At 47.1% G+C, this 26,859-nt stretch overlaps 1 protein-coding gene across 5 annotated transcripts in view; it reads left to right on the plus strand.

Moving 5' to 3' along the window:
- PLEKHA1 (pleckstrin homology domain containing A1) overlaps positions 1-26,859 on the plus strand; it is a 128,505-nt gene that overhangs the window by 49,240 nt on the left and 52,406 nt on the right. For 4 of the 5 annotated variants that reach the window (XM_029610566.1, XM_029610565.1, XM_029610568.1 and 1 more), the window contains exons 7-8: positions 3,414-3,554; positions 18,121-18,189. In XM_029610566.1, the coding sequence (XP_029466426.1) occupies positions 3,414-3,554; positions 18,121-18,189 (210 nt within the window). The remainder of the gene's footprint in view (positions 1-3,413; positions 3,555-18,120; positions 18,190-26,859) is intronic. The other variant, XM_029610567.1, reaches the window with a different exon arrangement.

The raw sequence follows: 26,859 nt of genomic DNA on the forward strand, positions 1-26,859 counted from the left end.
TCGTGTAAATGTTATAGTCTTATGTTTATCTGCTGATATTTTGATTTTATTTCAATAATTGTATATAATGTACTCATTTTACCTTATTCTTGTTTTATTTATAAACCACCCCAAACATTGAAGGGTGTGGTCAATAAATTCTTTTAAGTAAATAAAGACACCCCCACAGGCTCCCTGTTGTGGCAGTGACACTACAGGCCCCCAGCCATCGTCCCCGGAGCAGGACAGCTCAGCTTATTTCAACTGTGGAAAGAGAGGTCATTTGGCTAGAGATTGCTGATTGCAAGGAAGCAAGGCCATGGCGGGGAAACTGATAACTCAGGCAGTGCTGGAGGCTAAAGGGGAGGGACCTTTAAAGCAAGGATGCGTCTGAGGCAGCAGGCAACCTGGGTAGCAAGAGTCCCGACACTTTCTCCTTTTGCTCACTTTGGGCTGGGAATGAATAGGAGGAGGAGGGGTGATGCCCCTGTGATTAAAGAAGGAAACCAGCTCTCTAAGGATAGTGGGAGATTATACTGTTAAGTTAGGGTTCAGATGCTACGGATACTCCTGGGGTAGGTCACTTCATCCCTCCATCCTGCACGTCCTCAGATACAGACTTAGGCTTTTACTATCCCTCTCCTGGAGGCACATCTAATTAGTCGGGTGTTCGGGATACGGAGACCTAGGGTATGCAAGTCTTATCTCATGGTGGCAGCCCTCAGGAGAGGTTTGGGAAACACTCTTACAGACCGTGGTCTGAATATCTGTTTGTGTATACCGATTTCCTAATAAAGCCCCACTCTGAGCAGAACAAGCATCCCTCGCCTCAGCTTAGGCTACGCTGTTATAAAGGTGAAGCCACCTGCAGGCCTGCTTAAAGAAAATGCAAAATAAGAAATCACAACTTTAGACGTGATAAATAGTAGGAGTAACTTATTGGGCTTCAGATTCAGGCTCGATCTTGGGTGCTGTTACCTGTGGCTCATTTGTGTGACTATTGCCTATTTATAGATTTGGAGAACTCCAGCTCCTGTGATGCTCACTTGGCAGAATGACTTCAAGTAGTGAAGAACTTCTCAGATGCCAAGGTGACCTTCATCAGAGGAAAATTAACCAAACCTGACATCTCCTTGACTGCAGACTATAATAGGAAAGCACCTGAGCAGGGCTGTGCATGTGAAATATCTAAGAGGAGATACAGGTGTAAAGAACAGCAGAGAGACCAAAACCGAATAATGAAGTGCTTTAACAGTTCAGAATAGGGTGGCGAGGCTCACTTTTGGGTGTGGGCAGAGGGTCAGTGCAATGCCTCTTCCGCACCCATTACACTGGCAATGCCGCTGAGCTCTGTTTTTGAGGAGGATGCTCATATTTAAGGTAGTACATGGGCAAGGAGCTAACTAAATATTTGCAGAATCTGGTCAAAATGTGTGCCCCCTACTCTTAATTTACGATCTGCACGGCGGGGGGGGGGGGGGGGGGTTCAGTTCAACAGCTTGATAACCTTACATTTCAGACAGGATCTTTTCTGCAATGAGCCCAGAGGGAGTGAGTTCTGCTGCCTTGGAGGGCGGAAGGAAACACATTTGCTATTCAGAAAAATGAAGTCATGGCTTTTATCCAATTAGAGCAATGAATCACGACAGGCTATGGTTTGGAAAGCATTTTTTAGGCTTGAAACAGTGGGGAGGGGTTGATTTGGGGGTTTCATGTTTACATATTTTTTATTTTATTTTAAATAGTTGTATTTCGTGGTGGTTTACCACACCAGTCGGGTCTGGTATCTGAGGGGGCAGTATATTGTGAAATAAATCAGTGCACTTTCCTACAAATTGAAATCAGACTGGCCCTAGAAGGATCCAGATCAGTTGGATGTTAGAACAAGAAAACATTTCCATGCCCATGGGTTTCCCATCTGCTATGCTGTGGGAAAACCTCTGCTGTGCTGTGAAACGTTGTCTGCCTGCAGAGCTAAGATGGGGAGAGGTCATAGTTGCTGTTGCCAGCAGCAAAGTCTTGCTTTCTCGTCTCCTCCTCCTCCCCCGGGCCCTTACCTGGGGCAGCCTCTGTCTGCTGTCTTTCCAAGCCTGACATGCACAGGACCCGGTGGCCCCACAGTGTTACGTCTTCAGAGGAGGCAGCGACAGGTAAGAAGCGCTGCTTGCTGGAGGCCATCCAGAGGGGTGACAGGGTGACAATGATGGGGTGTGATGAGGAAGGAGAGGGAGGATGGTATGCTGCAAAAAATTCAATCTACTGTGACAAAAAAGTCAGGAATCACTGAATTAATCTGTACAAATCTGTGTCAGCTTGAGACTGCGGGAGGTGTGGGTCTTCAAGAAGTACTGTAGCAGGCCTTCCAAGCAAACATGCTCAGAAAGTGATAGTCACAAGCAATTTCCATCCTCAAACTCGGGGAAGTGTCCCAAGGAATGAGTGAGAATCCATTAGCACACAAGGGGAAATGAACAACAGAATTTGCAAAACCAACAAAACTCTTTAGAGAGTTAGACCAGCAAGCAAGTGGCAAAAGCATGGCCAAAGACAGGTAAACCTACCCCTAAAGAGCTGGGTAACTATAGCACGGGATAGTGGACTCCTCACAAGGAGGAAAGAGACACAGACTGTTTCCCACTCATTGCTGGCATTGTGGAGGATGTTGGAAGGCCTGTATATAGCAAGGCACAATAATAGGCACTTTAACATTGTGACCCTGACAGAGTAGCGGAGAATGAAGAATTTGTGACCACGTTGGATGTTCCCATGCCAACTGATTAATCAGCTCAATGGCTAAAAACCAGATGGAGTAGTAAAGGAGAAAAACAGGAACGGAGTTCTGTGGATTGTATGGTGAGAGAGAGATGCAGTCAGAAACCAGGGAAATGTGGCAGAAAGATACACAAGTAGCCTTCAGCACCATCACATTTCCTACTGCACCTTGATATGTTTGTGTGTGTGTATTATGCCCTATGAGCTCCAGAAGGAAACTGGCACATTGCAGATATTAAGAGCACCAGCAGAGTAAATGTGAGAGAATGAGATCATTCCTAATGTAACCTGGCTTTATAAGTAGGCTAATTCCCATCATAGCAGCATGCACAAAACAAATCCTTTTGGAGACCCTGACTCCTGTGTTACAGCTGGTATTGTGGGAGGGAAGGATTCCCACAATTATCCTTGCACAAGTTAAGTGTCCGGCCTGAAGTTGTGGAAGGTGTCCTGAGTTTCTTGGGCACTGATCTGCATGTGGGACAGTGGCTTTCTCAGATCTGTGCATGGGGTGCTGGCTTCTCTCTCGGGGGAGAGGGGCGTTCTTAGATCTGGGTGTAGGGTGACAACTTCCCTCCTGGGGCTTTCTGTCTCTGATCTGGTGACTCCTGCCTTGGGTTTTAATATTTTTTTTATTCTTTGTTTTCTTTTCATTTGTTTAGCAAGAACTAAACGAATGCACAGATGGAAATGAGAGAAGTAATTTGAAATGGTCCCAGAGCCAAACTTCAAACTTGCCTGCCAAACTCATCCCTGATAACGCAGTGATAAAGGCAGGCTATTGTGTGAAGCAGGGCGCGGTGGTGAGTGATCTTTTTTTCTTTAAAGAGAAATGAATGCTTTTAAATTGCGTTTGAAGTTTCACAAGGCGTTTGAGCTGTTCTTGGCCATTCTGGTGTAAACCAGCACAAGGTACCATCGAGCGGCCCCAAGGCACTGCCCATTATTTAAGGGCCATGGTCTCCCCAGACTTCCAGAGCTGAATTCTGGTTGGGGACCTGTTGTCCAGGGAGAGTAAAAATCAGTAAGTTACACTCACTCTGGAACTTGCTAGCTGCACCTTGACTCGATGGTTTATTTTCTGTAAGCTGTGGTGCAATCAGGTAATGGGGAGAGAGAGAGAGAGAAAAATACTGTGGTCTTTCTTGACAGGCAGGCATGAATTAGCTATAACACATGGGTGATGTCGTCCGACCGCTCAGAATTCAGTAAAGCTTACTGAGCGTGTGCAGGAGTACCCTACCTGCACATCTTTTTGTCCTGAGCTACTGCACAGATGTTCCAGTCTCTTTGTATATTTTTCAGTTTTGGGCTTTGTTTTTGGTCTGGTTTGCCTAATTTCATCTTTTGTACTGCTGTCTCAGGAGCCTTTCAACAGAACTTTTCAGGTCTAACTATCCCACCAGATCTTTGTGATCTCTGAGATGCAGGTGTCCTTTTGGTGGTGGATAAATATGAAAGTGCTTGAGGTGGGTCTCTCAATTCGCATCCCTTTGCATCCGGTGTCTGTCTACCAACCCCTCTACCCAGAGGGGGAAAGCTTCTACCAGGAGCTTCCCACCTCTGGGTAGCATGGAACCAAGGTTCCTGGTCCCTGGGGACAGTCATCTGCAGGTCAACCATCTAGAACTGCAAGCCCATCTACTGTGCTCTAAGGGCTTTCTCTTACCTTCTGTCAGGAAAGGAAATCTTGATCTATATATAGGCAACCAAGTGGCTATGTTCTATATATGCCCTCTGTCGGGAAGCTCTCCGGATCTGGTCGTGGACAGGGCAGTACAAGGTCCATCTACAGGCAGCATGCCTTCCAGGAATCCACAATACATTGGTGGTCAACCTCAGCAGAGTGTTCTTGCATCAATGGTCCTTGGATCATAAGATCCCAGACAGATTGTCCAATTGTTAAGAACAGAAGAACAGGCCATACAGGGTCAGACCAAGGGGCCATCAAGCCCAGGATCCTGTTTCCAACAGTGGCCAGTCCAGGCTTCAAGTACCCAAAAACTGAGTATATTCCATGCTACTGATGTTAGTAATAGCAGTGGCTATTTTCCAAGTCAGCAGGTAATGGACTTCTCCTCCAAGAACTTATCCAGACCTTTTTTTTAAAATCCAGCTACACTATCTGCACTAACCACATCCCCTGGCGGCAAATTCTAGAGTTTAATTGTGCATTGAGTGAAAAAGAATGTTCTCTGATTAGTTTTAAATGTGCTACTTGCTAACTTTATGCTGAGGAAAGCTAGTGATCAACTTTAAACAGAAAGGTCAAAGTTCTACTTTGTGCATCTGAGCAAGTACAAATCAGTTCCTGAAGCATCTGTCTACGTTACATGCATGTACTGGCTGATTCTTCTCGTTGCCAGGATGGTCCATAAGGCCCTTCAGGACAAGATAAGGATAATCCTCATAGAACCAGCCAGGCCATGGCAAATTCGGTATTCATATCTTGTCTTTCTGTCAAGTCTGTTCTATTGGAAACCTTTCTGATGCTTATCACACAGGATGGCAAGCTTTTGTCACCTAAACCTCTCAGTGCTGGCCCTTGGGGTGTGAATGTTGAATTTGCATTCTCTGTACCTACCCGGATCAGTCCACACGCCTGGTTTTGCCTCCCTTCCAGCAGATGGAGACTGATAGAGTTTCACAGGCACAGTCTCTTAACCTGGTGTGCCACCTGCATCTCCTCAGTATTTCTCTGTCTCCAGCAGATGGAGGTGGTACAAAACCTGTGGTTCTGTACCAGAGTCTTGGGGGGGGGGGGAGAGTAGTATTAGGCTTCTGAATTTCGTACAGTACTCCAGGCTTCTGAATTTCCTGCTATTGATTATTGCAGTGCTCTCTACATTGGTCTTCTTTTTACTACTTTACGACCCATCCAACTACTTATCAACTTGGCTGCACGACATTTGTCTGAAATAAGATGCTCAGACCATATCACACCCACTTTAATTCACCTACATTTGGCTTTCCATAACTGAGCGCATCGAATACAAACTCGGTATGATGACTCCTGTCCTTGGACCAATTCCCTATTCAAATTCTACCAACCTTCTTGCTCCCTACGCTCATCACAGCATTTCCTCTTGGAAGTTCCCTCACCAAAAGTCACACGTGACTGTTCCTTCTCCATTGTAGGACCTGTTCTGGAACTCGCTCCCTCTTGAGATACAAAAATGTAACTCTGGCAAAAATTTCAGATGTCTCCTTAAAACATTTTGTTTAAACTTGCTTATTTTTAATCCTTTTATGTCTTGTGCTGTTACATCATTTTATTTTATCTAGTTTGCAATTGTTTTTATGCTTGTTTTTTAATCGCCTAGACCTATTTTGTGTTAGGCGATCTATAAATTTAATAAATGTGTGTTAATCAGATTTCCTCCCAGGAGGTTGGCAGGTCCTGGTGGGGACCATCCCTCTTGGTAGTAGGTTAAGGACAAGTAGGGGTTGGGAACCCCAATTTTGCTCTTTAGGATATGCCGGGGGTGACAGTCGGTGATCCAGCTCCCTCCCCCCTCAGCGAGGATCGTGGGAAGCCTCTGCCACCCTTCTTCAGGGAAGTAAACTTTTTTTGTTTTTCTTTCTTGTCAGCAAAGTTTATATTAAAAAAAAAAAAAAAATAGTGCTTGTTTTGTTCCAGCGTTCGCCCCGGTGCTGGGGGCAGGTGAAAGGGTGCTTAGGCTGAATCGGTCCCATGGCTCCCGATCCCGTTTTGCTGTTCTTGGCGTCCGCTGTGTGGTTAGGCGCGCCGAGCCATGCCATGTGCGAGCCGCTGCTCTGTGTGAGGGTGCACTGCTCGCGGCTCTCCATGGACGGCCAGTGCTCCCGCTTCCTCTCTGGTGGGGAGGGCTCTTCGCAGGGTTCCATGACTGCATCACCTAAGCAGCACAGCCCTGGCAGTTTGCTGGCTGCTAAGGAGGAAGTGGCCGATCCATTCCCGATCGGAACGATGGCCAATTTGAAGACTTTCACGGCTGCAGAGGACAGAGCGGCTGGGGGGAGGGGATCTCCCGCCAGCACTCTCACCAGCCAGTTCTGGCCCCAAGGAGGCCTGGAGGGCAGTCTGGGGAGGTCCTGATCTCCTGAAGAGGGATTTGTGTGGTCCTTCCCAATTTTTGCCAGATTTTCTTTTATTGCACAAAGCATATTTGGCAAGCCAGACCAAACAGAGCTGCTCCTTCAGGCGCAGGCCCCGGAAGGTCCACCCCAAAAGGTGTCCAGGTTGTTGGAGATGCCGGGGGCCACAAGGATCCGGAAGATTAGAGGTCTGGCGATGCAGGGGACTGCAGATGGTTTTTCCTTGGCGTCTGACCAGGGGTTGTCCTAGGAGAATGGTCTCCTCTGTATGTCTCTTCCCAGCAGTAGTCCGGATCAGAAGGGAGAGCCTGGAAAGATTCCAGCCATGGAGGGGGACAGTCCTAAGGTCATTCACCTGTTTCAGAGGGAAGAGCTGGGTCCTATGATTCCGCATGTCCCGGCGGAATTGGGAATAGCGGTTCTGCAGGAGGAGCCAGACCAGGACATGGCAATCTGGTAATGGCTGGTTTAAGGGGCCCGGCAGGACTTTTCCTTTCTAGAAAATAGGATGGTCAGGCAATTGATGATCAGGGAGTGGAAAACTCCGGAAACTGGTCTTAAGGTTAGTAGGTCTATGGATAAGCTTTATCCCTTGCCTGAGGAGACCCTGGAGCTCTTGAAGGTGCTGAAGATGGATGCTTCCTTGTTGAGAGAACCACTATTTTAGTAGCTGGTGCGGCTGCTCTGAAAGATCTGCAGGATAGGAAGCTAGAGGTGCACCTCAAAATGATGGTTGAAGTCTCTGCTCTGGGCATCGTTGCTGCAGGGTGTAGTAGTTTTATGCTTCAGGCAAGCTGGAGATGAGTGCAGCAGCTACAGAGTGCCAGGAATCTGAACAAGCAGAGTGCTTAGAAGCAGCGGCAGCTTACAGAGCTGACACCTTATATGATCTTATTCGCACCTCTTCTAGGACAGTGGTCTCTGTGGTATTGGCTAGGAGGCTCTTGTGGTTGCAAAACTGGTCAGTGGACGTTTCGTTGAAGGCTCAGCTTGGAGCATCCCCTTTTAAGGGCAGGCTCCTTTTTTGGAGAGGACTTGAAACAATTGATAAAGCAGTTCAGAGATAAGGTGCACAAGCTACTGGAGGACAAGCCTAAAGGGCCAAAAGGTTTTCTGCCGGTTCGCTTTCGAGGCCAAAGGCATTTCAGTCAGAGCAGGGCTCCTGGCACAGGCCAGAGGCAGACCTCAGGGAGGTTTCAGTCCTGGTCCCAGTCTTTTCGTAGACACAGAGCAAACTGAGAAGGCTCTGGCCGAGGGCTTAGCTGGGCCAAATCTGTACAATGAAGCGAAGCAGACTCGCTCCTCAATCCCGGCCATCAGGGTTCGGTTGACTCTCTTTTTTAAGAGCAGTGGGTCAAGATCACGTCTGACCAGTAGGTTCTAAGCCACGAGAAGGTACTCTATTTTATGGTGCCGAAGAAAGAGAGGATATTTCGTCCAATCCTAGACTTGAAGGTGAACGTAGCCCTCAAGGTCCCCTGTTTCAGGATGGAGACTGTCAGGTCTGTCATAGCGGCGGTGCGAAGTGCGGAGTTTTTGGCTTCCCTGGATCTCACAGAGGCATGTTTGCACATTGGGATTTGCCGGGATCATCAGAGATACCTCAGGTTCATGATCTTCAGGAAGCATTTTCAGTTTTGTGATTTCCTGTTTGGCCTAGCCACTGCTCCAAGGACTTTCACCAAGGTAATGGTGGTGGTAGCGGCTGCCCTCAGAAAAGAAGGGGGTGGGGGGGTGCTGGTGCATCCATATCTGGACGATTGGCTCATTTGAGCGAAGTTGAAGGACCTCTGCAGACAGCTCTGCAACCTCCCATCAAAAATATTCACCTCGAAGCTTTACGAACCTATTTCCTCCTCTGAAATTCAAGTTGTTCTAAGAAGAATGAAACCCTCCTCTCACCCGACAGACCATATCCCCACTAAACTTCTTCTCACAATCCCAGACTCTGTCTCCAAAACACTGGCGGACATCATCAACTGTTCTCTCTCCCACAGTTCCTTCCCAGGCGACCTCAAACTGGCTTCACTCAAACCACTCCTAAAAAAAAACGAATTTGGAGCCAACAGATCCCGACAACTACCGCCAGATAGCCAATCTCCCCTTCATTGCTAAGATTATGGAAAGGCTTGTGAACTCTCAACTATCGGACTACATTGAAGATAATAAACTCCTATCCGCCTCGCAATATGGATTCCGTAAAAATCTAGGCACGGAATCCCTCCTTACTTCCCTAACAGACTTCCTCATCCTGGGTCTCGACAAAGGTCAATCTTTTCTGCTGGTCCTTCTTGACCTTTCAGCAGCCTTTGATACCGTCAACCACTCCATCCTCATCAACCAGTTAGCTGCCATAGGAATTTCCGGCTCTGCTGTATCCTGGTTCATATCGTTTCTCAGCAACAGAGGTTACAAGGTCAAAATCCAGAACAAAGAATCTCCACGCCATGACTCATCCGTAGGAGTCCCACAAGGCTCCTCTCTATCCCCGACACTCTTTAACATCTACCTTCTACCACTTTGCCAACTCCTTACCAACCTCAACCTAAAACACTTTTCTCTACGCAGATGATATCCATATCCTGATCCCCATCAAAGACTCATACTTGAAAACCCTCGACTACTGGAAATCCTGCCACCAAGAAATCAAACATCTCCTCAATAGCCTAAATCTAGTACTAAACTCCTCGAAGACTGAACTACTACTCATAGCTCCAGAGAACAGTAATCTCACCGCCTCTCATCTAACAAACCCACAAACCACTCAAGTAAGAGATCTAGGAGTGATAATTGACAACAGGTTGAACTTCAAAGCCTCCATCAACAGAATGACCAAAGACTGCTTCCACAAACTCCAAGTTTTAAAAAGGATAAGACCTCTCTTCCATGCCCAAGATTTCAGAACGATCCTCCAAGCAATTATTTTCTCAGATTACTGTAACGCTATCCTACTTGGTCTCCCTTCCTCATACACCAAACCGCTCCAAATGGTACAAAACGCAGCAGCCAGTCTACTAACAAACACCAGGAAAAGAGACCATATTTCCCAATTCTAAAGGACCTTCATTGGTTACCAATTCACTTCAGAATCATCTACAAATCCATCTCCTTGATATACAAAATTCTCCATCAACACACCACAATTGACCTACAATTTCCTCTCTGCTTACACAACTCCACAAGACCTACCAGAGACGCATACAGAGGATCCCTCCATGTACCCCCTATTAAAATCACTAGTCACATTACCTTAAGAGATCGAGCCCTCTCCACAGCTGGCCCACCATTATGGAACTCTATCCCTCCCGATCTCAGAAATGAGCCTTGCCTCCTAACCTTTAGAAAAAGACTCAAGACTTGGCAGTTTATGCAAGCTTTCCCGGACTTAAATTAATGCGCCTCGCCATCAACATATCCAACACAGCAGCTGTACTTCTTCTCCTTGTATATAATTCAGTTCTCTACTAAACTATATTTCCTCCTCTCCCAGTTCAATAGCCCTTGTTAATTGTAACTGCTCTTCTTTGACACATTATTTATGTTTTAAATGTATTTATTGCACCCCTGTTTATATGTAAACCAGCATGATGTGATCGCTTCATGAATGCCGGTATATAAAAACCTTAAATATATAGCCTAGACTCCCTTTTCCCGGTGATCCTCTGCTGCAGGGGTGAAAATTGGTGGTGCCAGTTACTCCCCCTGTTCAGCTCCCTCTCTCTTCTTCTGTACTGCTCTCCCTTCAGTGGGATCCATGGTTTTGTAGCTGCTGAGAGGGTTCCATGTAAAAAAAACAAAACAAAAAACCCAGTCTCTTCCGCAGGGAGGAACTGGAGCCGCTTCTCCCCTTCATCTCACAGGAATTGGGGATTGACTGTCCCTCGGCAGCGATGCCAGCTTCCTCTGACACCATCCTGGCGGGGCTCAGGGCCCTCCCGTGCTCTTTTCCCTTCCATCCCATGCACAGATTAATGTTTCTAAGGGAATGTAGGCCCCCATGGCAGGCCTCCCGGTCGGGAGGGCCATGGAAAAACTTTATCCCCTCCCGGAGGAGTGTTTAGAATTATTAAGAATGCCTAAGGTGGACTCCTCTGAATCCTAAATCATCCCTAAATAGATGTGCTCTGCTCCCTTCACTCTAAAGTCACTTCAGTTGAACTAAATGCTCCTCGCCTTCCCCCCCCCCCCATACCTGCGTAACCTGCCACGCTAGTAGCCTTACCCTTCCCCCCCCCCCCATAAATTTTGCTCCAATACCCTCCAAGTTCATTACCTCCTGCATTTTCTGACCCTACAAATTGTAATACTGATGGATTGATTACTTTACATTGTAAATAATTGTTAATGCACTATTTTTTTAAAAATAATTCTTAAAACTCGTGTTAATACCCTCCTGATTGGCTACATTATAAACAATCATTAATGCTATTGTAATTAATTGTTAAAGTTCTAGTGTAAATAACTGTTACTGTAACTCTAACTTTGCTATCAAACCTTTCACGCAACTGAAGCAGCTCCTCTAGCTCTTATTCCCAGTTCTAGCTCCCTTTCGTTACATGTAGCTTCTAAACTCCAACTCCTTAAAGTTAATGGTTTTCCCCTATTCTTTGTAAAGTGATGTGATATCCCCATGAATGTCGGTATAGAAAAGTTTTAAATAAACAAGCATACCATTATACCGGTCGTGGGGGGGGGCTACGGCCTTACGGGATGTCCAAGACCTCAAGCTGGAATTCCATCTCAAGCGCATTTTTGAAGTCCTGGCCTTGGGTGTTCAGGCGTCCATCTGCAGCAGTCCCATGCAGCGGGCAAGCCTTAGGTGGGTCCAACAATTACTCAGCACCCAAGACCTGTCTGCAGAGGCAGAGAGGGCTGACAGGTTGGAAGGTGCCATAGCGTATGAGGCGGATGCCCTATATGACTTGTTGAAGGCGATGGCTTCGGCGGTATCGGCCAGACGGCTCCTCTGGCTCCGACACTGGGTGGCTGATTCGTCTTCTAAGGCACAGCTGGGAACTCTCCACTTTAAGGGTAAGTTGCTTTTCAGCGAAGATCTGGACCAGCTTATTAAATCCTTGGGGGAGAACAAGGTCCATAAGTTGCCTGAGGACCGCCCGAAACAGGCTAGATCCTTCTTCCCTACACGTACCCGCTTCCGGGGTCAACGCCGCTATAACCCTAGACCAAGGGACGGCTTCCCCAGGGGAAATTCTTCTCGGGCCCAGTCTTGGCCCCAGCCCTTTCGAGATGCAGCTACCCACCGTCCTGCGCCCAAGCCCGCCTCCCAATGAGAATTCGCTGGCCCATCCCTCCGTTCCCAATTTAGGTGGTCGTTTGTCCCTGTTCGAGGAGGAATGGACCAAGATCACGTCGAACCAGTGGGTCCTCGAAACCATCGACAAAGGCTACGCTTTAGAGTTTGCTCGCGACATCCCGGACTTGTACATGGTTTCTCCGTGCGGCCACCAGAGGTGGCCCGCGGTCACCCAGACTCTTCTCAGACTCCAGAGGCTGGTGACCATCTGCCCAGTTCCAGTGGCGGAGCGCGGCACCGGCCAATACTTAATCTACTTTGTGGTCCCGAAGGACGACGACTCCTGTCCCATCCTGGATCTCAAGAGGGTCAACTGGGCCCTCAAAGTGCCCCATTTCCGGATGGAAACCCTTCGGGCGGTGATAGCAGTGGTATGTCCCAGAGAATTCTTGGCCTCACTCGATCTGACGGAGGCCTACCTGCATATTCCGATCCGTCCCGAACATCAGCGGTTCCTCTGGTTTCACATCTTGGGTCAGCACTTCCAGTTCAGGGCCCTGCCCTTCAGTCTTGCCACGGCACCGCGCACATTTACCAAGGTGGTGGTGGTGGTGGCGGCCGCCCTTCGGAAGGACGGTGTCCTGGTCCAACCGTACTTGGACGATTTGTTTAATCCGGGCCAAATCGGAGACCCTATGCCGCCAGGTGGTGGACAGCGTTCTCGCTTTCCTCTCGTCCCTAGATTGGGTAGTTAACTTCTCCAAGAGCAATCTCCATCCGTCTCAGGTCTTGGAGTTCCTGGGGGCTCGCTTCGATACCCGCATCGGCAAGGTCTTTCTATTGGACTCGAGAGCTTTCAAGTTGATGGATCAGCTCCAGGGCTGCTTCTCCATGCCTCTCCCCACTGCGTGGGATTATCTGCAGGTCTTGGGGACCATGGCTTCCACAATCGACCTGGTCCCCTTGGCGTTTGCACATAATGTCGGCAAAGAAAAGTCTATAAATATGCGACCGTTACAGAGAGCCTTGCTGGCACATTGGCAGCTGGTATCTGAGCAGTTTCAGATGCAGCATCCACTTTCTGACTCTATCATCAGCGAATTAAAGTGGTGGCTTTCTCTCAAGCACCTTCTCCGTGGAAGGTCCCTTCAGACCCTGCAGTGGATGGTAGTCACGATGGATGCCAGCCTGTCCGGTTGGGGAGGGGTTGCCAGTCTCAGACCACGCAGGGGCACTGGTCCCTAGCCCAGTCTCGCTGGCACATCAACCGCCTGGGGTTCATCTAGCACTCAAGGACTTTCTCCCCCTACTTCAGTGATGGGCGGTCCGGGTGCTCTGGGCAATTCTGCCACCGTGGCGTACATTAATCGCCAAGGGGGCACCAGGAGTCTACTGGTGGCCCTCGAAGCAAGTCGCCTTCCCGCGTGAGCGGAGCAGCACCTGGACTGCCTCATGGCCTCCCACATAGCGGGCAACGAGAACGTGCAAGCCGACTTCTTGAGTCGTCAGCGCCTGGACCCAGGCAAGTGGGAGCTGTCCATGTCTCTCATCGACAGGTGGGGTCCTCCACACCTGGACTTGATGGCAGCTCTGAACAATGCCAAGGCTCCCCGGTTCTTCAGCCGCTGGCGGGAACACTGCATGGAAGGGGTGGATGCCCTAGCCCTTCCGTGGCCGAGAGACGTTTTGCTGTATGTGTTCCCTCCGTGGCCCCTCATAGGGAAAGTGCTCAGACGGATAGAGCTTCAGAGGCCCGGTCATTCTTGTAGCTCCCGAGTGGCCTCGCAGACCGTGGTTCACGGATCTAGTCAACCTGGTGTCGAAGATGGCCCAGGCGAAGAGGGACCATCCAACATCTTCCCAGTCAAGGTCCTGTATCTTTCGACCAGCCGGATCGCTTCTGCCTTGCGGCTTGGCTTTTGAATGGCGCAGGCTAAGGCGGAGGGGATATGCTGAGGACATCTCCACTATTTTGCGGGTCCGCAAAACTTCTACTTCCCTTGCCTATGTCCGGGTCTGGAAGGTTTTCAAGCTGGCCTGCGTGGAAGCGGGCGTTACGACACGATCAGCCCTGGTCTCGCTCGTCGTCCTCGTTCCTACAGCGAGGTCTCTCTAAGGGTCTCTCCTTTGGCTCACTCCGTGTTCAGGTGTCTGCCCTCGGTTCTCTCTTGGGCAGCCTAGACTGTCACGCAGTTGCGTCTCATCCGGATATAATCCATTTTCTCAAAGGGGTCAAACATTTGAAGCCACCGCTGCATCCTACTTGTCCCTCGTGGAGTTTGAACTTGGTCCTTCGGGCGCTCTGTCAGGCTCCCTTTGAGCCCCTTCGCCGTTCCACGCTCAAGACTGTATTCCTGGTTTCCATTTGCTCCGCCAGATGGGTGTCTTATATCACATGAATGTATCAACTGATAAAATCCTGGTAAGATTTACCACAAAGTAGTAAATTTATAGTTGATAGATATATATATATATATCTATAGTTTATATCTGAGAGTATAAAACATATATTCTCTACTTATAAATATTTATATTCTCTAGGTAGCTGTAAGACTATTTTAGATATATCACTCTCTCCAGACTTATAAAGTGGCCGATGTTGAGAGGACATCCAAAAGAACCTGTCTAGTTTGGAATTAACCCATGATGACCCAGTATCTTATTTAGAGGACAGCTTCTTAAAACATTTGGGACATAATGGGTTAAGGCAAACCTTCAAGAAACCTGCAATCAACATAAGAGAAGTATGGGAGAGGTGGGGAAAAGATGCCAGCTAACCATTATCGGGTGCATAAATATTCACCAGAGTCAATAATTTGTATACGGAGAGCCCCGAAGGATAACAAAATGGATTTCTTGAATGTAAAAGGCAGTTTTGGGAAGCAGTATATATATACACACCTCTGCTTTTAGCGTTGTCCTTCCGTTTTAGAAGTAATGAAATAGCTCATGTTAAGGGAGATAATCTTGTGTTCATTGTGCATGATAAGAAAGGTGTAATAAAGAGGGAATGTTGATGTAGGTACCACATATCGCTGAGGGCCGAGTCTGTGCCTCTTTATTTATTTATTTGTTGAGTTTTATATACCGTCATTCAGTAAAGCCATCATAACAGTTTACAAGGTTCAACTTGCAATACATTTAACAATTAAGCAAAAAGTATAACAGGATGCATATTAAACATACATATTTAATAACCAAATGCTTCCCCACACACATTCATATATAAATGTTTATAAATAAAACATGGCATGGGGCAAGAGTCCACTTGCCAGAGGAATATGAGGATTGAAGTGAGTTTAAACATACAGAGCCTGCCCATTTCCCTCTTCACCTGTAATGCTGCACTTTCAGCTCCTCTGCCAGCAAAACAGTCTACTTGGAAGGAAAGCCATTGACTTTCTGAATCCTCCAATCCAACCAAGTCTGTCTGTTAACCAGCAAAAAGCAAGTGCCCCGTCAGACATGTTAATATAAACGTTAAAAAAGGACGTACATTTAGAACAGGGAACAGGAGAGCCTAAACGCAGAAGGAAAACAAACAGTTTTTCATTTGCTGACCCTCAATTCATGGACTAATGCAAGAAGAAGAATCAACAAAAAAAAAATAAACAAAACCCCACCCAGCAAGATGCAATAGTAGTCTGTACCAAATAAACTGCAAATATGCAGGGCCCAGATGAGCATTTCACAAAATTTCACTACCAAAAACTCAAAGCTGATGAAACTTCTCAAAAAAAAAAAAAAATCAACCACCTTCTGTAATTTCCCAGAACATGGAAAGCTGCACTGAGCCAGACCAGGCATTGAAATGCATGAGGTCAGCTGGAGACTTGCTTATAACAACATTTTGGGAAGAAAATGTTATCATTCTTGGTAATCTTATGCTTGGCTGGTAATAGGGAGGCATAATTTTATCCATCCATCTTAAACTCAAGCTCAGTTACATCAGATTCTTGATTTTTGCAGTTTAGCAGAGAAGCTGGAAAAGATGGAATCGGATAAGTGTAAAAAAAAAAAAAAAAACCCCAAAAAAACTTTGCCGCTTCCAGGACATGCATCTTATCCGCGAAGTTGTGCACCCTCACAGTTGTAACGTCTGGTCAACCACTATTACTGGGTACGGGAGACGAGTCAAGTGTGATACATTTATTTTTAGCAATATTTCTGATATCCACTCGAAGTAATTTTTGAGTCTGGCACCTCTACTTTAAGAACATAAGAACATGCCATGCTGGGTCAGACCAAGGGTCCATGAAGCCCAGCATCCTGTTTCCAACAGAGGCCAAACCAGGCCACAAGAACCTGACAAGTACCCAAACACTAAGAAGATCCCTTGGTACTGATGCAATTAATAGCAGTGGCTATACTTTTTGTGGGACGCTGCTGGTCCTGAGATCATTGCATTGGTTTAGGTTATGTAGTCATCTCTTGAGGAAATCTATCTTTTGCCTAATCACCACGGGGGAGTCTTCAGGCTCATTGACTCTGCTGGTTTTTTCTTGCAAGGAGGACACCAGCTGCAACCTTACAGAGGCTCTTTGAGGGGGTAATAGCGCGTGGAGAACGCGCAGCCAACCCCCCCCCCCCCCCCCCCCCCCGAAACAAATAGTGTCCGCAACATGCAAATGCATGCTGATGAGCCTAATAGTGAGTCCCGCGTGACGCAGAAAGTAAAATGTGCAGCCAAGCCGTACATTTTCATTTTGACCGGCACCGGGAAAGTGCACAGAAAAGCAGAAAAAACTGCTTTTCTGTGCACCCTCTGACTTAATATCATAGAAATATTAAGTCGGAGGCTCCAAAGATTAAAAATAAATAATAAATAAATCAATAAATAAATCTTAAAAGAATAAAAATCTGCCCACGGCCCGCAGGTTGGAAAACGGATGCTCAATTTTGCCGGCATCCGTTTTCCGAACCCGTGGCTGTCAGCGGGTTTGATAACCGATGCCGGTAAAATTAAGCGTCGGCTGTCAAACCCGCTGACAGCCTCCGCTTCTGTAAATAAGGAGGCGCTAGGGACGCACTAGTGTCCCTAGCGCCTCCTTTTTATCGCGGGCCCTAACTTGCATACCTTGGCTTACTGAATCGCGCCCCCAGGAGAGTGGGCCCTCTGCTCTCCCGCGAGGTTTACTGTATCGGCCCGCTTATGAAAGGAACCCAGCATTGGATCTTGTTCTTCCCTTAAGTTAGGGACTCTTAATTCTGTGATCACGGTGAACTGCATGCCTTCAAAGAAAGTGATGTTACTTCCCTGTAACAATTGTTCTCTGCGGGCTGCAGTCTATTAGTCCCATTAAGACCCCCCCCCTCCACCCCTAGCAAAGCTTTTATAGGGAACAGCTGAGGGAGTTACTGTTAGGCTTTCTCTTCCCAGAGAGCTCTGAAAGACTTTGTCCCTTGGGTGCTTTCCACGGAGCACACCCATTGCAGGTAAGCAGCTTTATCTTTTATGCCACACCTTCTCAGAGTGCAGTGTTTGATTTTATTAGCAAGTAATAAAGTTTTAGTAAGTAGCGTAAATATCTCCCCCTCTGAGGTCTGGCCCTGACACACACTGCCAATGCACATGAACTCTGCTCTGCTGAAAGTTGCCTTGTGACTGTCACGTGCAGGGTAGGGTTGCCAGCTGGCTCCAGATGTTTAGGACAGGTTGATCCAATCCTGCTTTTACGCCGTTGCATGCAGAGATTTGTGGACTTGCTTCTCTATAAAGAACTGAAATAGCGAAGAAAGAACTACATGTCCCTGCATGCACTGCGGTAAAAGCAGGACTGGCTCAACCTGTCCTGAAAATCTGGAGCCCTTTGGCAACCCTAGTGCAGGGGCAAGGGCTGTTTCCTGCTGTATGAATTGTGGGTGTGTAGCTGATAGCTCTGAGAGGGTGCAATTCTGGGTTAGGGGTTAATGCATCTGTGGTGTGACCTTCAGTAGGTGCTGAGCTCCTGGGTTATTCTGCTGTCACTTCTGTGCTTCTCTGGTCAGATACAGGAGTCTCTAGGTGTTTAAATTATATTTCATTTCTTTTGTTGCAGATGAGGAACTGGAAGCGAAGATACTTTCAGCTGGATGAGAATACGATAGGCTATTTCAAATCCAATATGGTAAAGTACATTTCTGTTAAATACAGTAACATAGCAAGGACCTCTCTGCTTCTGTGCTACTTTGGGTAAATGGGCTTGTAGGTGGCAGGTGTTCTGGGAGGCCATCTGCTTGTATTCTCCTCTCTCTGGCCTGCTAACTTTTCACGTGAGTGAGTAAATCCAAGCCCCTCCAAGCACGTTTACTTTCTCTCACAGCTTTGCCTGGACAGATTTTCTGTGCACCTAGGAGTCAGCTGATAAAGTTAGGAGCCAGTGGCTGGGAGTAAAGAGGAGGAATCTCTCTGGTGCCTGCTGCAGCTCTTAGGCATCTGATTACTAAGCGTCTTTTCCCATTCTCTCTTTAGGGGGACTTTTTTTTTTTTTTTAAGTACATTAAACCCTTAATTTTAATTTAATCTGGGTTCCCACCATTTTCTCTTTCTAACCTTCTTGCCCTCACAATTTTCTTGCTATTACCCCCTCATCCCCCTTCTCACCAATTTCTCAACCCCCTCTCATTCATACCACTCTCAACTCCCCCCTCTCGCTGCCAGCCAGCCAGCCAGTGCCCACCCAGTCATTCACCAGCCAGACCCCTCTTCTCCCTAGCCGGCAGCATCCTGATTCCAGGTGGTTACCCCTCCCTCTCATCTTCTAGCTGCACCCCCCCCTCTCCCCCACCACCTCCTCCTTCAGAGTAACATCCAGATGAGAAACCAAGGAAGATCCCCATGGGATCTTCAAGGTACAGCTTCCAGCTGTACCTTGAAGGGCAAAATCTCCAGGATCAATGCCTTCTTAGGAAAAATAACCCTTTAACCCCATGCCTCAAAGACCCCCCCCCCCCCACATCCTAATGTAAGCTGAGGAGGTAAATAGAAGAGTTGCAATTACTGAGGCCTGTGGTCTTCTTTCATGTGGGGGGTACCTGTGCTGAAGTTATGCCAGGCTACAGAGTCCTGGTGAAGAGGGGGGACTGCAGCTGCCATGAGTTAGGACTTTACTCTGTTTTGTCCACTAGATATGGGGTGGCAGTAAGGTCCTAATTATCCACAGTGGTGTCTGGAGCAGGGGACTTTGTGGGAGAGTATCCCCATTTTGTCCTGAAGGATAATGTGGATGAAGTCAGAACTTAAAGGAAGGACAGGTAGCATCAGAGTGAGAGAGATTCTTCATCCTATTTGTGTAAAAAAAAAAAAAAAAAATAATAATAATCTCTCAGTATCTCAAGTGGTGATATCCTTGAAGGTCGGTGTTTCCCCTCTAGGGAGTGCTTTTGGGCACTCGCCTTCACCAATTTTACCATGAGTGGTGCTACGTATCTTCATGGCTGCACTCTGGTTCTTGTCACTTCAGTTCCCGGTGCTTGTATGGTCCCGCCAAACACTTCAGCCGCCAGGAGGGTGGCTGTTCATAGTATTCTCCCAGGACAGGCAGGATGTTAGTCCTCACATGTGGGTGACATCATCGATGGAGCCCTAACACGGAACACTTTTGTCAAAGTTTCTAGAACTTTGACTGGCACACTGAGCATGCCCAGCATGTCACCAACCCTGCATCCTTCGGTATAACACAAAGGGAAAAATTCACCAAATCTTCTTTAACACAGTAGATCAATCACACACAAAAGAAGAGCTTATTTTTTATAATAGTTTTTTCAACATTTTATTTATGCCGCTGCATATTAGACACCTGTCTAGACAATTAAAATCTATCTAGCTCACACACACCCCCTCGTACATTCAGCACACATTTCCCATAAAACCATGTAGATACACATTTCAGACTCATCATAATTTTTATAACATTTAAAGCAATATGAGTTAATAATTCATAATCAGTTCAAATGAGTCATCCATGAAACGAAACCTGTATAAATTTCTCCAAGAAGCACATGATATTCAAAACCTTATCGCGAAAAGCTCGAGAAATATTCAAAAGACAAGACCGACAAAGATCTTTGTTTCACCCTCTTGTCCTGAGGGCTTCCTCAGGGACTGACTCAAGATGGAATAATCTTCAATCAGAATCTTCAGTAATTCACTTCTACAAGATCAAATTGATCATACTACTTATATTCATCATTTTAACTTCTCCAACCACTGAAATGTAGATGTTCTTAATTATCAATTTCAGCAAGCGACCGGATGCTGCACCCTGATTCTGAATGAAAGATATTAATATCTTATTGAATCAGTAAGGATATGTACTATTTTTCACTGTAATTTATATCTGAATCACTGCGGCTATATAAATACTTCAACCCACCGGGTAATAAGAGTATGCCTCATGAATTCCTTCACAAATTGGAATGCACGAACACCGCATGAGATAGCAAATGGTACTCATAGAATCTCCTATATCGCTATCACTCAGTTATCTGCATATAAAGAAGCGGACATAATAGGCAATTAGAAAATAAAACTTAAACACAAAAGAAAAACCCGTCACTCATAGGTTTATAGATGTTTAACTCACCGGGTGTCCATAAATACCGGCATATTGCATGAACATTGAAAAAGCTGCAAAAAATATTTTACAGAAATTGCGGCTAATTCAGACTTCACAAGTATCTCATGTATTCCAGTGTCCCAATGTTAATTCATCATCTGTAATGCACAAATATGCCAAAAATGAAACGAGCGAGTAACTAAACACCATGAAAATCTTACCAACACTGTCTTCCAACTGATCAAACATGCACCTACCCGGAGCTGAAGTACTCCCATGGATTCATAAAAGCATAATGTGTCGCCAAATGTTGTCTCTTATACCACATTCAACAAAGAAGTAATCATGCAATTAAAGTATATCAAATTAATTAGTCTACTTAATGAGTAACCATATGAGAACCATTGTAGATGTCAACAAGAAATTGGATGAACCTAACCAACAATCCAATCCATAAACAATGACCGCTCCCCATTCACATAAATGTGCTCCGTTCAACGGGACCATTAAGTCCCTTCGGGGCAGACGTAGACCAATTGAAAATGAATCGTTGTTCCACTTTGCGCAATGCTGCAGATAAATCACCGCCATTCTTAAGATGCATTAAGTTCTTCGTAATAAAGAAGTATCTTAGGAATGGCGGTGATTTATCTGCAGCATTGCGCAAAGTGGAACAACGATTCATTGATGCCTGTTCCTTCTATGCCATCGGCACTTCCAAGAACACAGACATAGATTCCTATTCCATTGTCCTTGGATGAGGAACAAATTTTACCGATGCTGGTTCCAGGACTATCGGGTTTATTGCCACCTAAAGTCCATCAAAAGTGCCGATGTCATCACCGTCCTCTGTGCCTTCATCCTTCCCATCGGTGCCACCTCCAGATCCGGCTGGATTTGGACCCTTACCTCCATCTGAAGGCCCACATAGTGCTGGAGATACACCATATGATCTCTGGGGTGATGATTCTTCTGACACTCAGGACTCTGATGAACTCCTGTCAGAACCTTCACCCCCAGAAGAATGCCACCACTCCCCTCCTGAAGACCTCACATTTGCCAATTTCATTAGAGATGTCTGAAACCATCCCTTTTAAACTACAAACGGAGGAGGATGCTAGGCACAAGATGCTTGAAGTATTGCAATTTGTTGATGCCCCTAAGGAAGTGATGGCAATCCCAGTGCATGAAGTGCTCCTTGATTTGTTACAACGCACCTGGGAGCACCCTGGCACAGTTCCACCAGTGAACAGAAAAACTGATGCCACCTATCTGGTCCAGTCAGCTCCGGGGTTTCACAAAAGCCAACTACCCCATCAATCTATAGTCGTTGAGTCTGCCCAGAAGAAAGCCAAGAGGTCCTGGCCTCATTCTTCTGCCCCTCCAGGTAAAGAACAGAAATCCTTGGACGCCTTTGGACGAAGAGTATTCCACGGTTCTAGGCTGATGGCACGTATAGCAGCCTACCAGCTAATCATGGCTCAGTACTCGAGGAATCTTTGGAAGAAAGTCCAAGAATTCCATGAGACCCTACCGGAGGAATATCAAGAAGGACTCACTGCAATTCTTCAAAAAGGACTCTATCCTGGAAAGGATGAAGTGAGGGCCAAATACGACATCTTTGAAACTGCCTCGAGTATCAGCAGCAGGCATAAGTACTAGATGCTGGGTATGGCTCAAGTCTTCTTACCTATGCCAGGAAATCCAAGAAAGGTTGGCAGACCTCCCCTGTATAGGGGACAGTTTATTTGGCGACAAAATTCAGGAAACAGTGGCGCAGCTAAAAGATCACCATGACACTTTACGTCAGCTGTCCACTCTCCCCTCTGACTTCCCATCTACCACCAAGAGGTCTTTTCGACGAGACTCTAGGCTATCCTATAAGCCATGTAGGTATTACCCGCCTCCATCCCGTACTCGACAGGACCTTCTCAAAGAGGTCAACCTCAACAGCATAGGGCCCCAAAAGCCCAATCAGACCCGCAGACTGGTTCAGCATCGGGGTTTTGACTCCTTTCTAGAGGGCAGAAATCAACCCCCGCCTGCCACACCCATTCCTGTGGGAGGCCGCTTGTGCCATTTTGCCAGCATATGGCACACAATTACTACAGACCAATGGGTCCTTTCCTTCTGAACCTCCTCATGTTACCACCGAACACTTCACCATGTCCGGTGTGGGATCTAACCAGCCACTCTCCACTTCTAGAGGCAGAGCTTGTGACCCTCCTGCAGTCCAATGCCATCGAACCGGTACTTCGACTGCAGTGGGGTCAAGGGTTCTACTCTCGAAATTTTCTAATTCCAAAGAAGTCAGGTGGCATTCGTCCTATTTTGGACCTACGTGCCCTAAACAAACATCTCTACAAAGAAAAGTTCAGAATGGTAACCTTGGGCACAATGCTTCCTCTTCTGCAATGGGGAGATTGGCTCTGCTCTCTAGATCTTCAGGAGGCTTATGCCCACATTGCCATATACCCTCCTCATCGAAAATACCTCAGGTTTATAGTAGGCCACAGTCATTTCCAATACAGAGTGCTGCCATTCGGCCTAGCATCAGCACCCCATGTATTTACGAAATGCCTGGCAGTAGTCGCAGCTCACTTGCGACAACACAACATCCAAGTCTATCCGTATCTAGACGATTGGCTCCTCAGAGGTCCATCCCAAGAGGGTAGTACTCCACTCCCTCCATTTCACCATCAGCCTACTGCAATCCTTGGGGTTTCTAATAAACTGTTCCAAGTCACATCTGACTCCATCATGCACCCTCTCGTTCATCGGAGCAGATCTAAACACTACCCAGGCCAAAGTGTTTCTCCCAAAGGACCGAGCACGCACATTATCAACCTTTGGCCAAAGCAGTGCAGACTCGCCAAACCATTACAGCTAGTCATCTACTAACCTTGCTAGGTCACATGACATCCACAGTTCATGTAACCCCAATGGCTCGACTAGCCATGAGAGTAACACAATGGACTTTAAAGTCTCAGTGGTCCCAATCAAATCAACACATGTCCCACATTGTCCACATCACCAACCAGCTTCGTCTCTCACTAGCTTGGTGGATATTGGAGTCTAGTCTTCAGACAGGCTACCCTTCCAACCTCCGCAACCTCAAATTACTCTGACAACAGATGCATCCAACCTGGGTTGGGGGGCCCATGTCAACTACCTCCAAACCCAGGGAACCTGGACCATAGCGGAAGCAAAGTACCAGATAAATTTCCTGGAGCTCCGGGCAATCTGATATGCCCTTTTCGCTTTTCGGGACTGCCTCTCCAACAAGGTAATCCTAATTCAAACAGACAACCGGTAGCAATGTGGTACCTCACAAGCAAGGGAGCACAGGCTCTTACCTGCTATGCCAGAAGGCACAGATCTGGGCCTGGGCTCTCTCCCATTCCATGCTACTGAGCGCAACCTACCTGGCAGGCGTGGATGATGTGATGGTGGACAACCTCAGCCGGACCTTTCATTCCCACGAATGGTCCCTCGATCAGACTGTAGCAAACCAAATTTTTCACCAGTGGGGCCACCCACACATAGACCTCATTGCGTCAGTTCACAACCGCAAAGTGGACAACTTCTGCTCTCTACACTGCAGCCATGACACACCGCCACGAGACACCTTCGCCCACTCATGGGCAATGGGTCTTCTATATGCCTGCCCTCCACTACCACTCATCAGCAAGACTCTCGTGAAGTTACGGCAGTGATCCTCATAGCTCCTCACTGGCTGTGTCAGGCTTGGTTTCCCATCCTGCGTGACCTCTGTCCAGCAACTAATTTGCCTGGGCAAAGATCCAACTCTGATAACACAGAACGGGCTGTTGCATCATCCGAACCTTCACTCCTTGTTGTTGAAAGGTTGATACTACAATCTCTTTAATTTTTTTTTTTTTAATTTTCTACAATCTCTTAATCTCTGACAGTGTGTCCCAGGTCCTCGTAGCTTCACGAAAGCCTTCTACTAGAAGATCTTATCATTCCAAATGGAAAAGATTCTCCTCGTGGTGCACCACAAAAGAAACAGATCCCTTTTCCTGCCCCACAACAAGGTTCCTGGACTATCTCTGGCACCTCTGAGTCTGGCCTACAAACTTCCTTGATCCGAGTGCATGTCAGCGCCATAGCCGCTTACCACAAAGGTGTAGGAGATGCCCCGATCTCGGCGCAACCCCTTGTAGGGCGCATTATAAGAGGTTTACTCCAGCTGAAGCCTCCACTGCGTTCTCCGGTTCCGGCATGGGACCTTAATATTGTGCTAGCACGGCTCATGTGACATCTGTTCGAGCCCCTGCACTCCTGCGAGCTTCGACATCTCACTTGGAAGGTGATCTTTCTAGTTGCTATAACATCAGCTCGCAGAGTCAGTGAGCTACATGCGTTAGTAACATACCCACCGTATACCAAATTTCTTCACGATCGTGTGGTACTCCTCACTCACCCTAAATTCCTACCCAAGGTAGTTTCTGATTTCCACTTAAATCGGTCCATTATACTTCCTAACTTTTTTTCCAAGGCCTCACTCACAACCAGGTGAGTGGGCTCTGCATTCCTTGGACTGTAAACATACGCTTGCCTTTTATTTGGACCGCACTGCAGCCCATAGGAAGTCCACTCAACTGTTTCTCTCCTTCAATAAAACCAAATTGGGAGTTCCAGTGGGCAAGCAGACCCTGTCCCACCTGGCTGGCGGACTTCATTTCCTTCTGCTACCAGCAAGCAGGCTTTCCGCTACAGAAACACGTAAAAGCGCATTCAGTAAGAGCCTTGGCAATGTCAGTAGTGCACCTCCGTTCTGTACATCTTGCTGACATCTGCAGAGCTGCCACATGGAGTTCCCTCCACACATTTGCAGCTCATTATTGTCTCGACAAGGCTGGCAGGCAGGATTCCATCTTTGGCCAATCTGTTTCCAGTTTAATAACCCAACTTCCTTCCTGCGACCCACTGAGAAACTCAGGCTGCCCTCCTACCCAAAACCACCCCAGTTGTGCCTATTGCACGTCGGGTGTGTTTGGTTCATTCTATTGGGCACCCTGTAGCTCGCTATTCACTGACATGTGAGGACTACCATCCTGCTTGTCCTGGGAGAAAGAGTTGCTTACCTGTAACAGGTGTTCTCCCAGGATAGCAGGATGTTAGTCCTCACGAAACCTGCCCACCACCCCAGAGTTGGGTTCGCTTACATTTTATTATTTTATTTTTCGCTCATACTTTTGCCACAAATGAGACTGAAGGAGGGACCCCTGCTGGATGCAGGGTTGGTGCTATGCTGGGCATGCTCAGTGTGCCAGTCAAAGTTCTAAAAGCTTTGACAAAAGTTTTCCGTGATTGGGCTCCATCGATGATGCCACCCACATGTGAGGACTAACATCCTGCTGTCCTGGGAGAACACCTGTTACAGGTAAGCAACTCTGCTCTCGTCAGTAGCTTCCACGCTTGCAAGCAATGGTTCCAGTTCCATGTGAAGACACAGGGGCATGGTTAGCCCTCCATTTATTTTGTGGTGCTAAAGGAGGCCGGTTTCTGCAGACCCATCCTTGATTTGAAAGGGGTAAACAGCAGTCTTTGACTTTTCCATTTCAGTATGGAAGCCTTCCAGTCCATATGAATGACTGTGCAGCAGGGTGAGTTTCTCTCTCTTCAGAATCTTTCCGAATGTTACTTCCATATTCCCGTCTGGGAAGATCATCAGGTTCCTCCATTTTTTTTTTTTTGTTATCCTGAAAAAGTATGCTCAGTTCCTGGCACTCCCATTTTGATCTTGCCACAGCTACAGAAACCTTTCCAAGGTAATAGCAGTGGTGGCAGCTTTCTCTCGAAAGGAATGGATTATGGTTCGTCCATATCGCAGCGATTGCTTCATGGACCAGGTCCCACCAGGAAGGCTTTTATGGTGTCCAACAGAGGTTGTGCAAGTTTTAGAAGACTTGGGCTAAGTAATCGACTTTGCTAAGAGCAAGCTGTTTCTTCGTAGTCTCCAGAATATTTGGGATCTCTTTGATGCCAAAGCAGGCCAGACCTGTTGGATTCAGGAAAGAGTGGTTCCAATGTGAGTCAGGAATTTCTTGCTCAGAGGGCTCCTGGGAGCCTCCTTAGATTTGGTGGGACGTGGCCCGTATATGTCCCCTGCTGTCTTCCCCATCTCTCACTGCTCCCCTCAGTCTTTGTCGTCTTTTCCCAAGGTCTGGGAATGTGGGTCAGTGCCACTGAACTTGCTGAGGAGATTGAGTC

Source organism: Rhinatrema bivittatum, chromosome 7, assembly GCF_901001135.1.
Source record: "Rhinatrema bivittatum chromosome 7, aRhiBiv1.1, whole genome shotgun sequence".
Lineage (NCBI taxonomy): Eukaryota > Metazoa > Chordata > Amphibia > Gymnophiona > Rhinatrematidae > Rhinatrema > Rhinatrema bivittatum.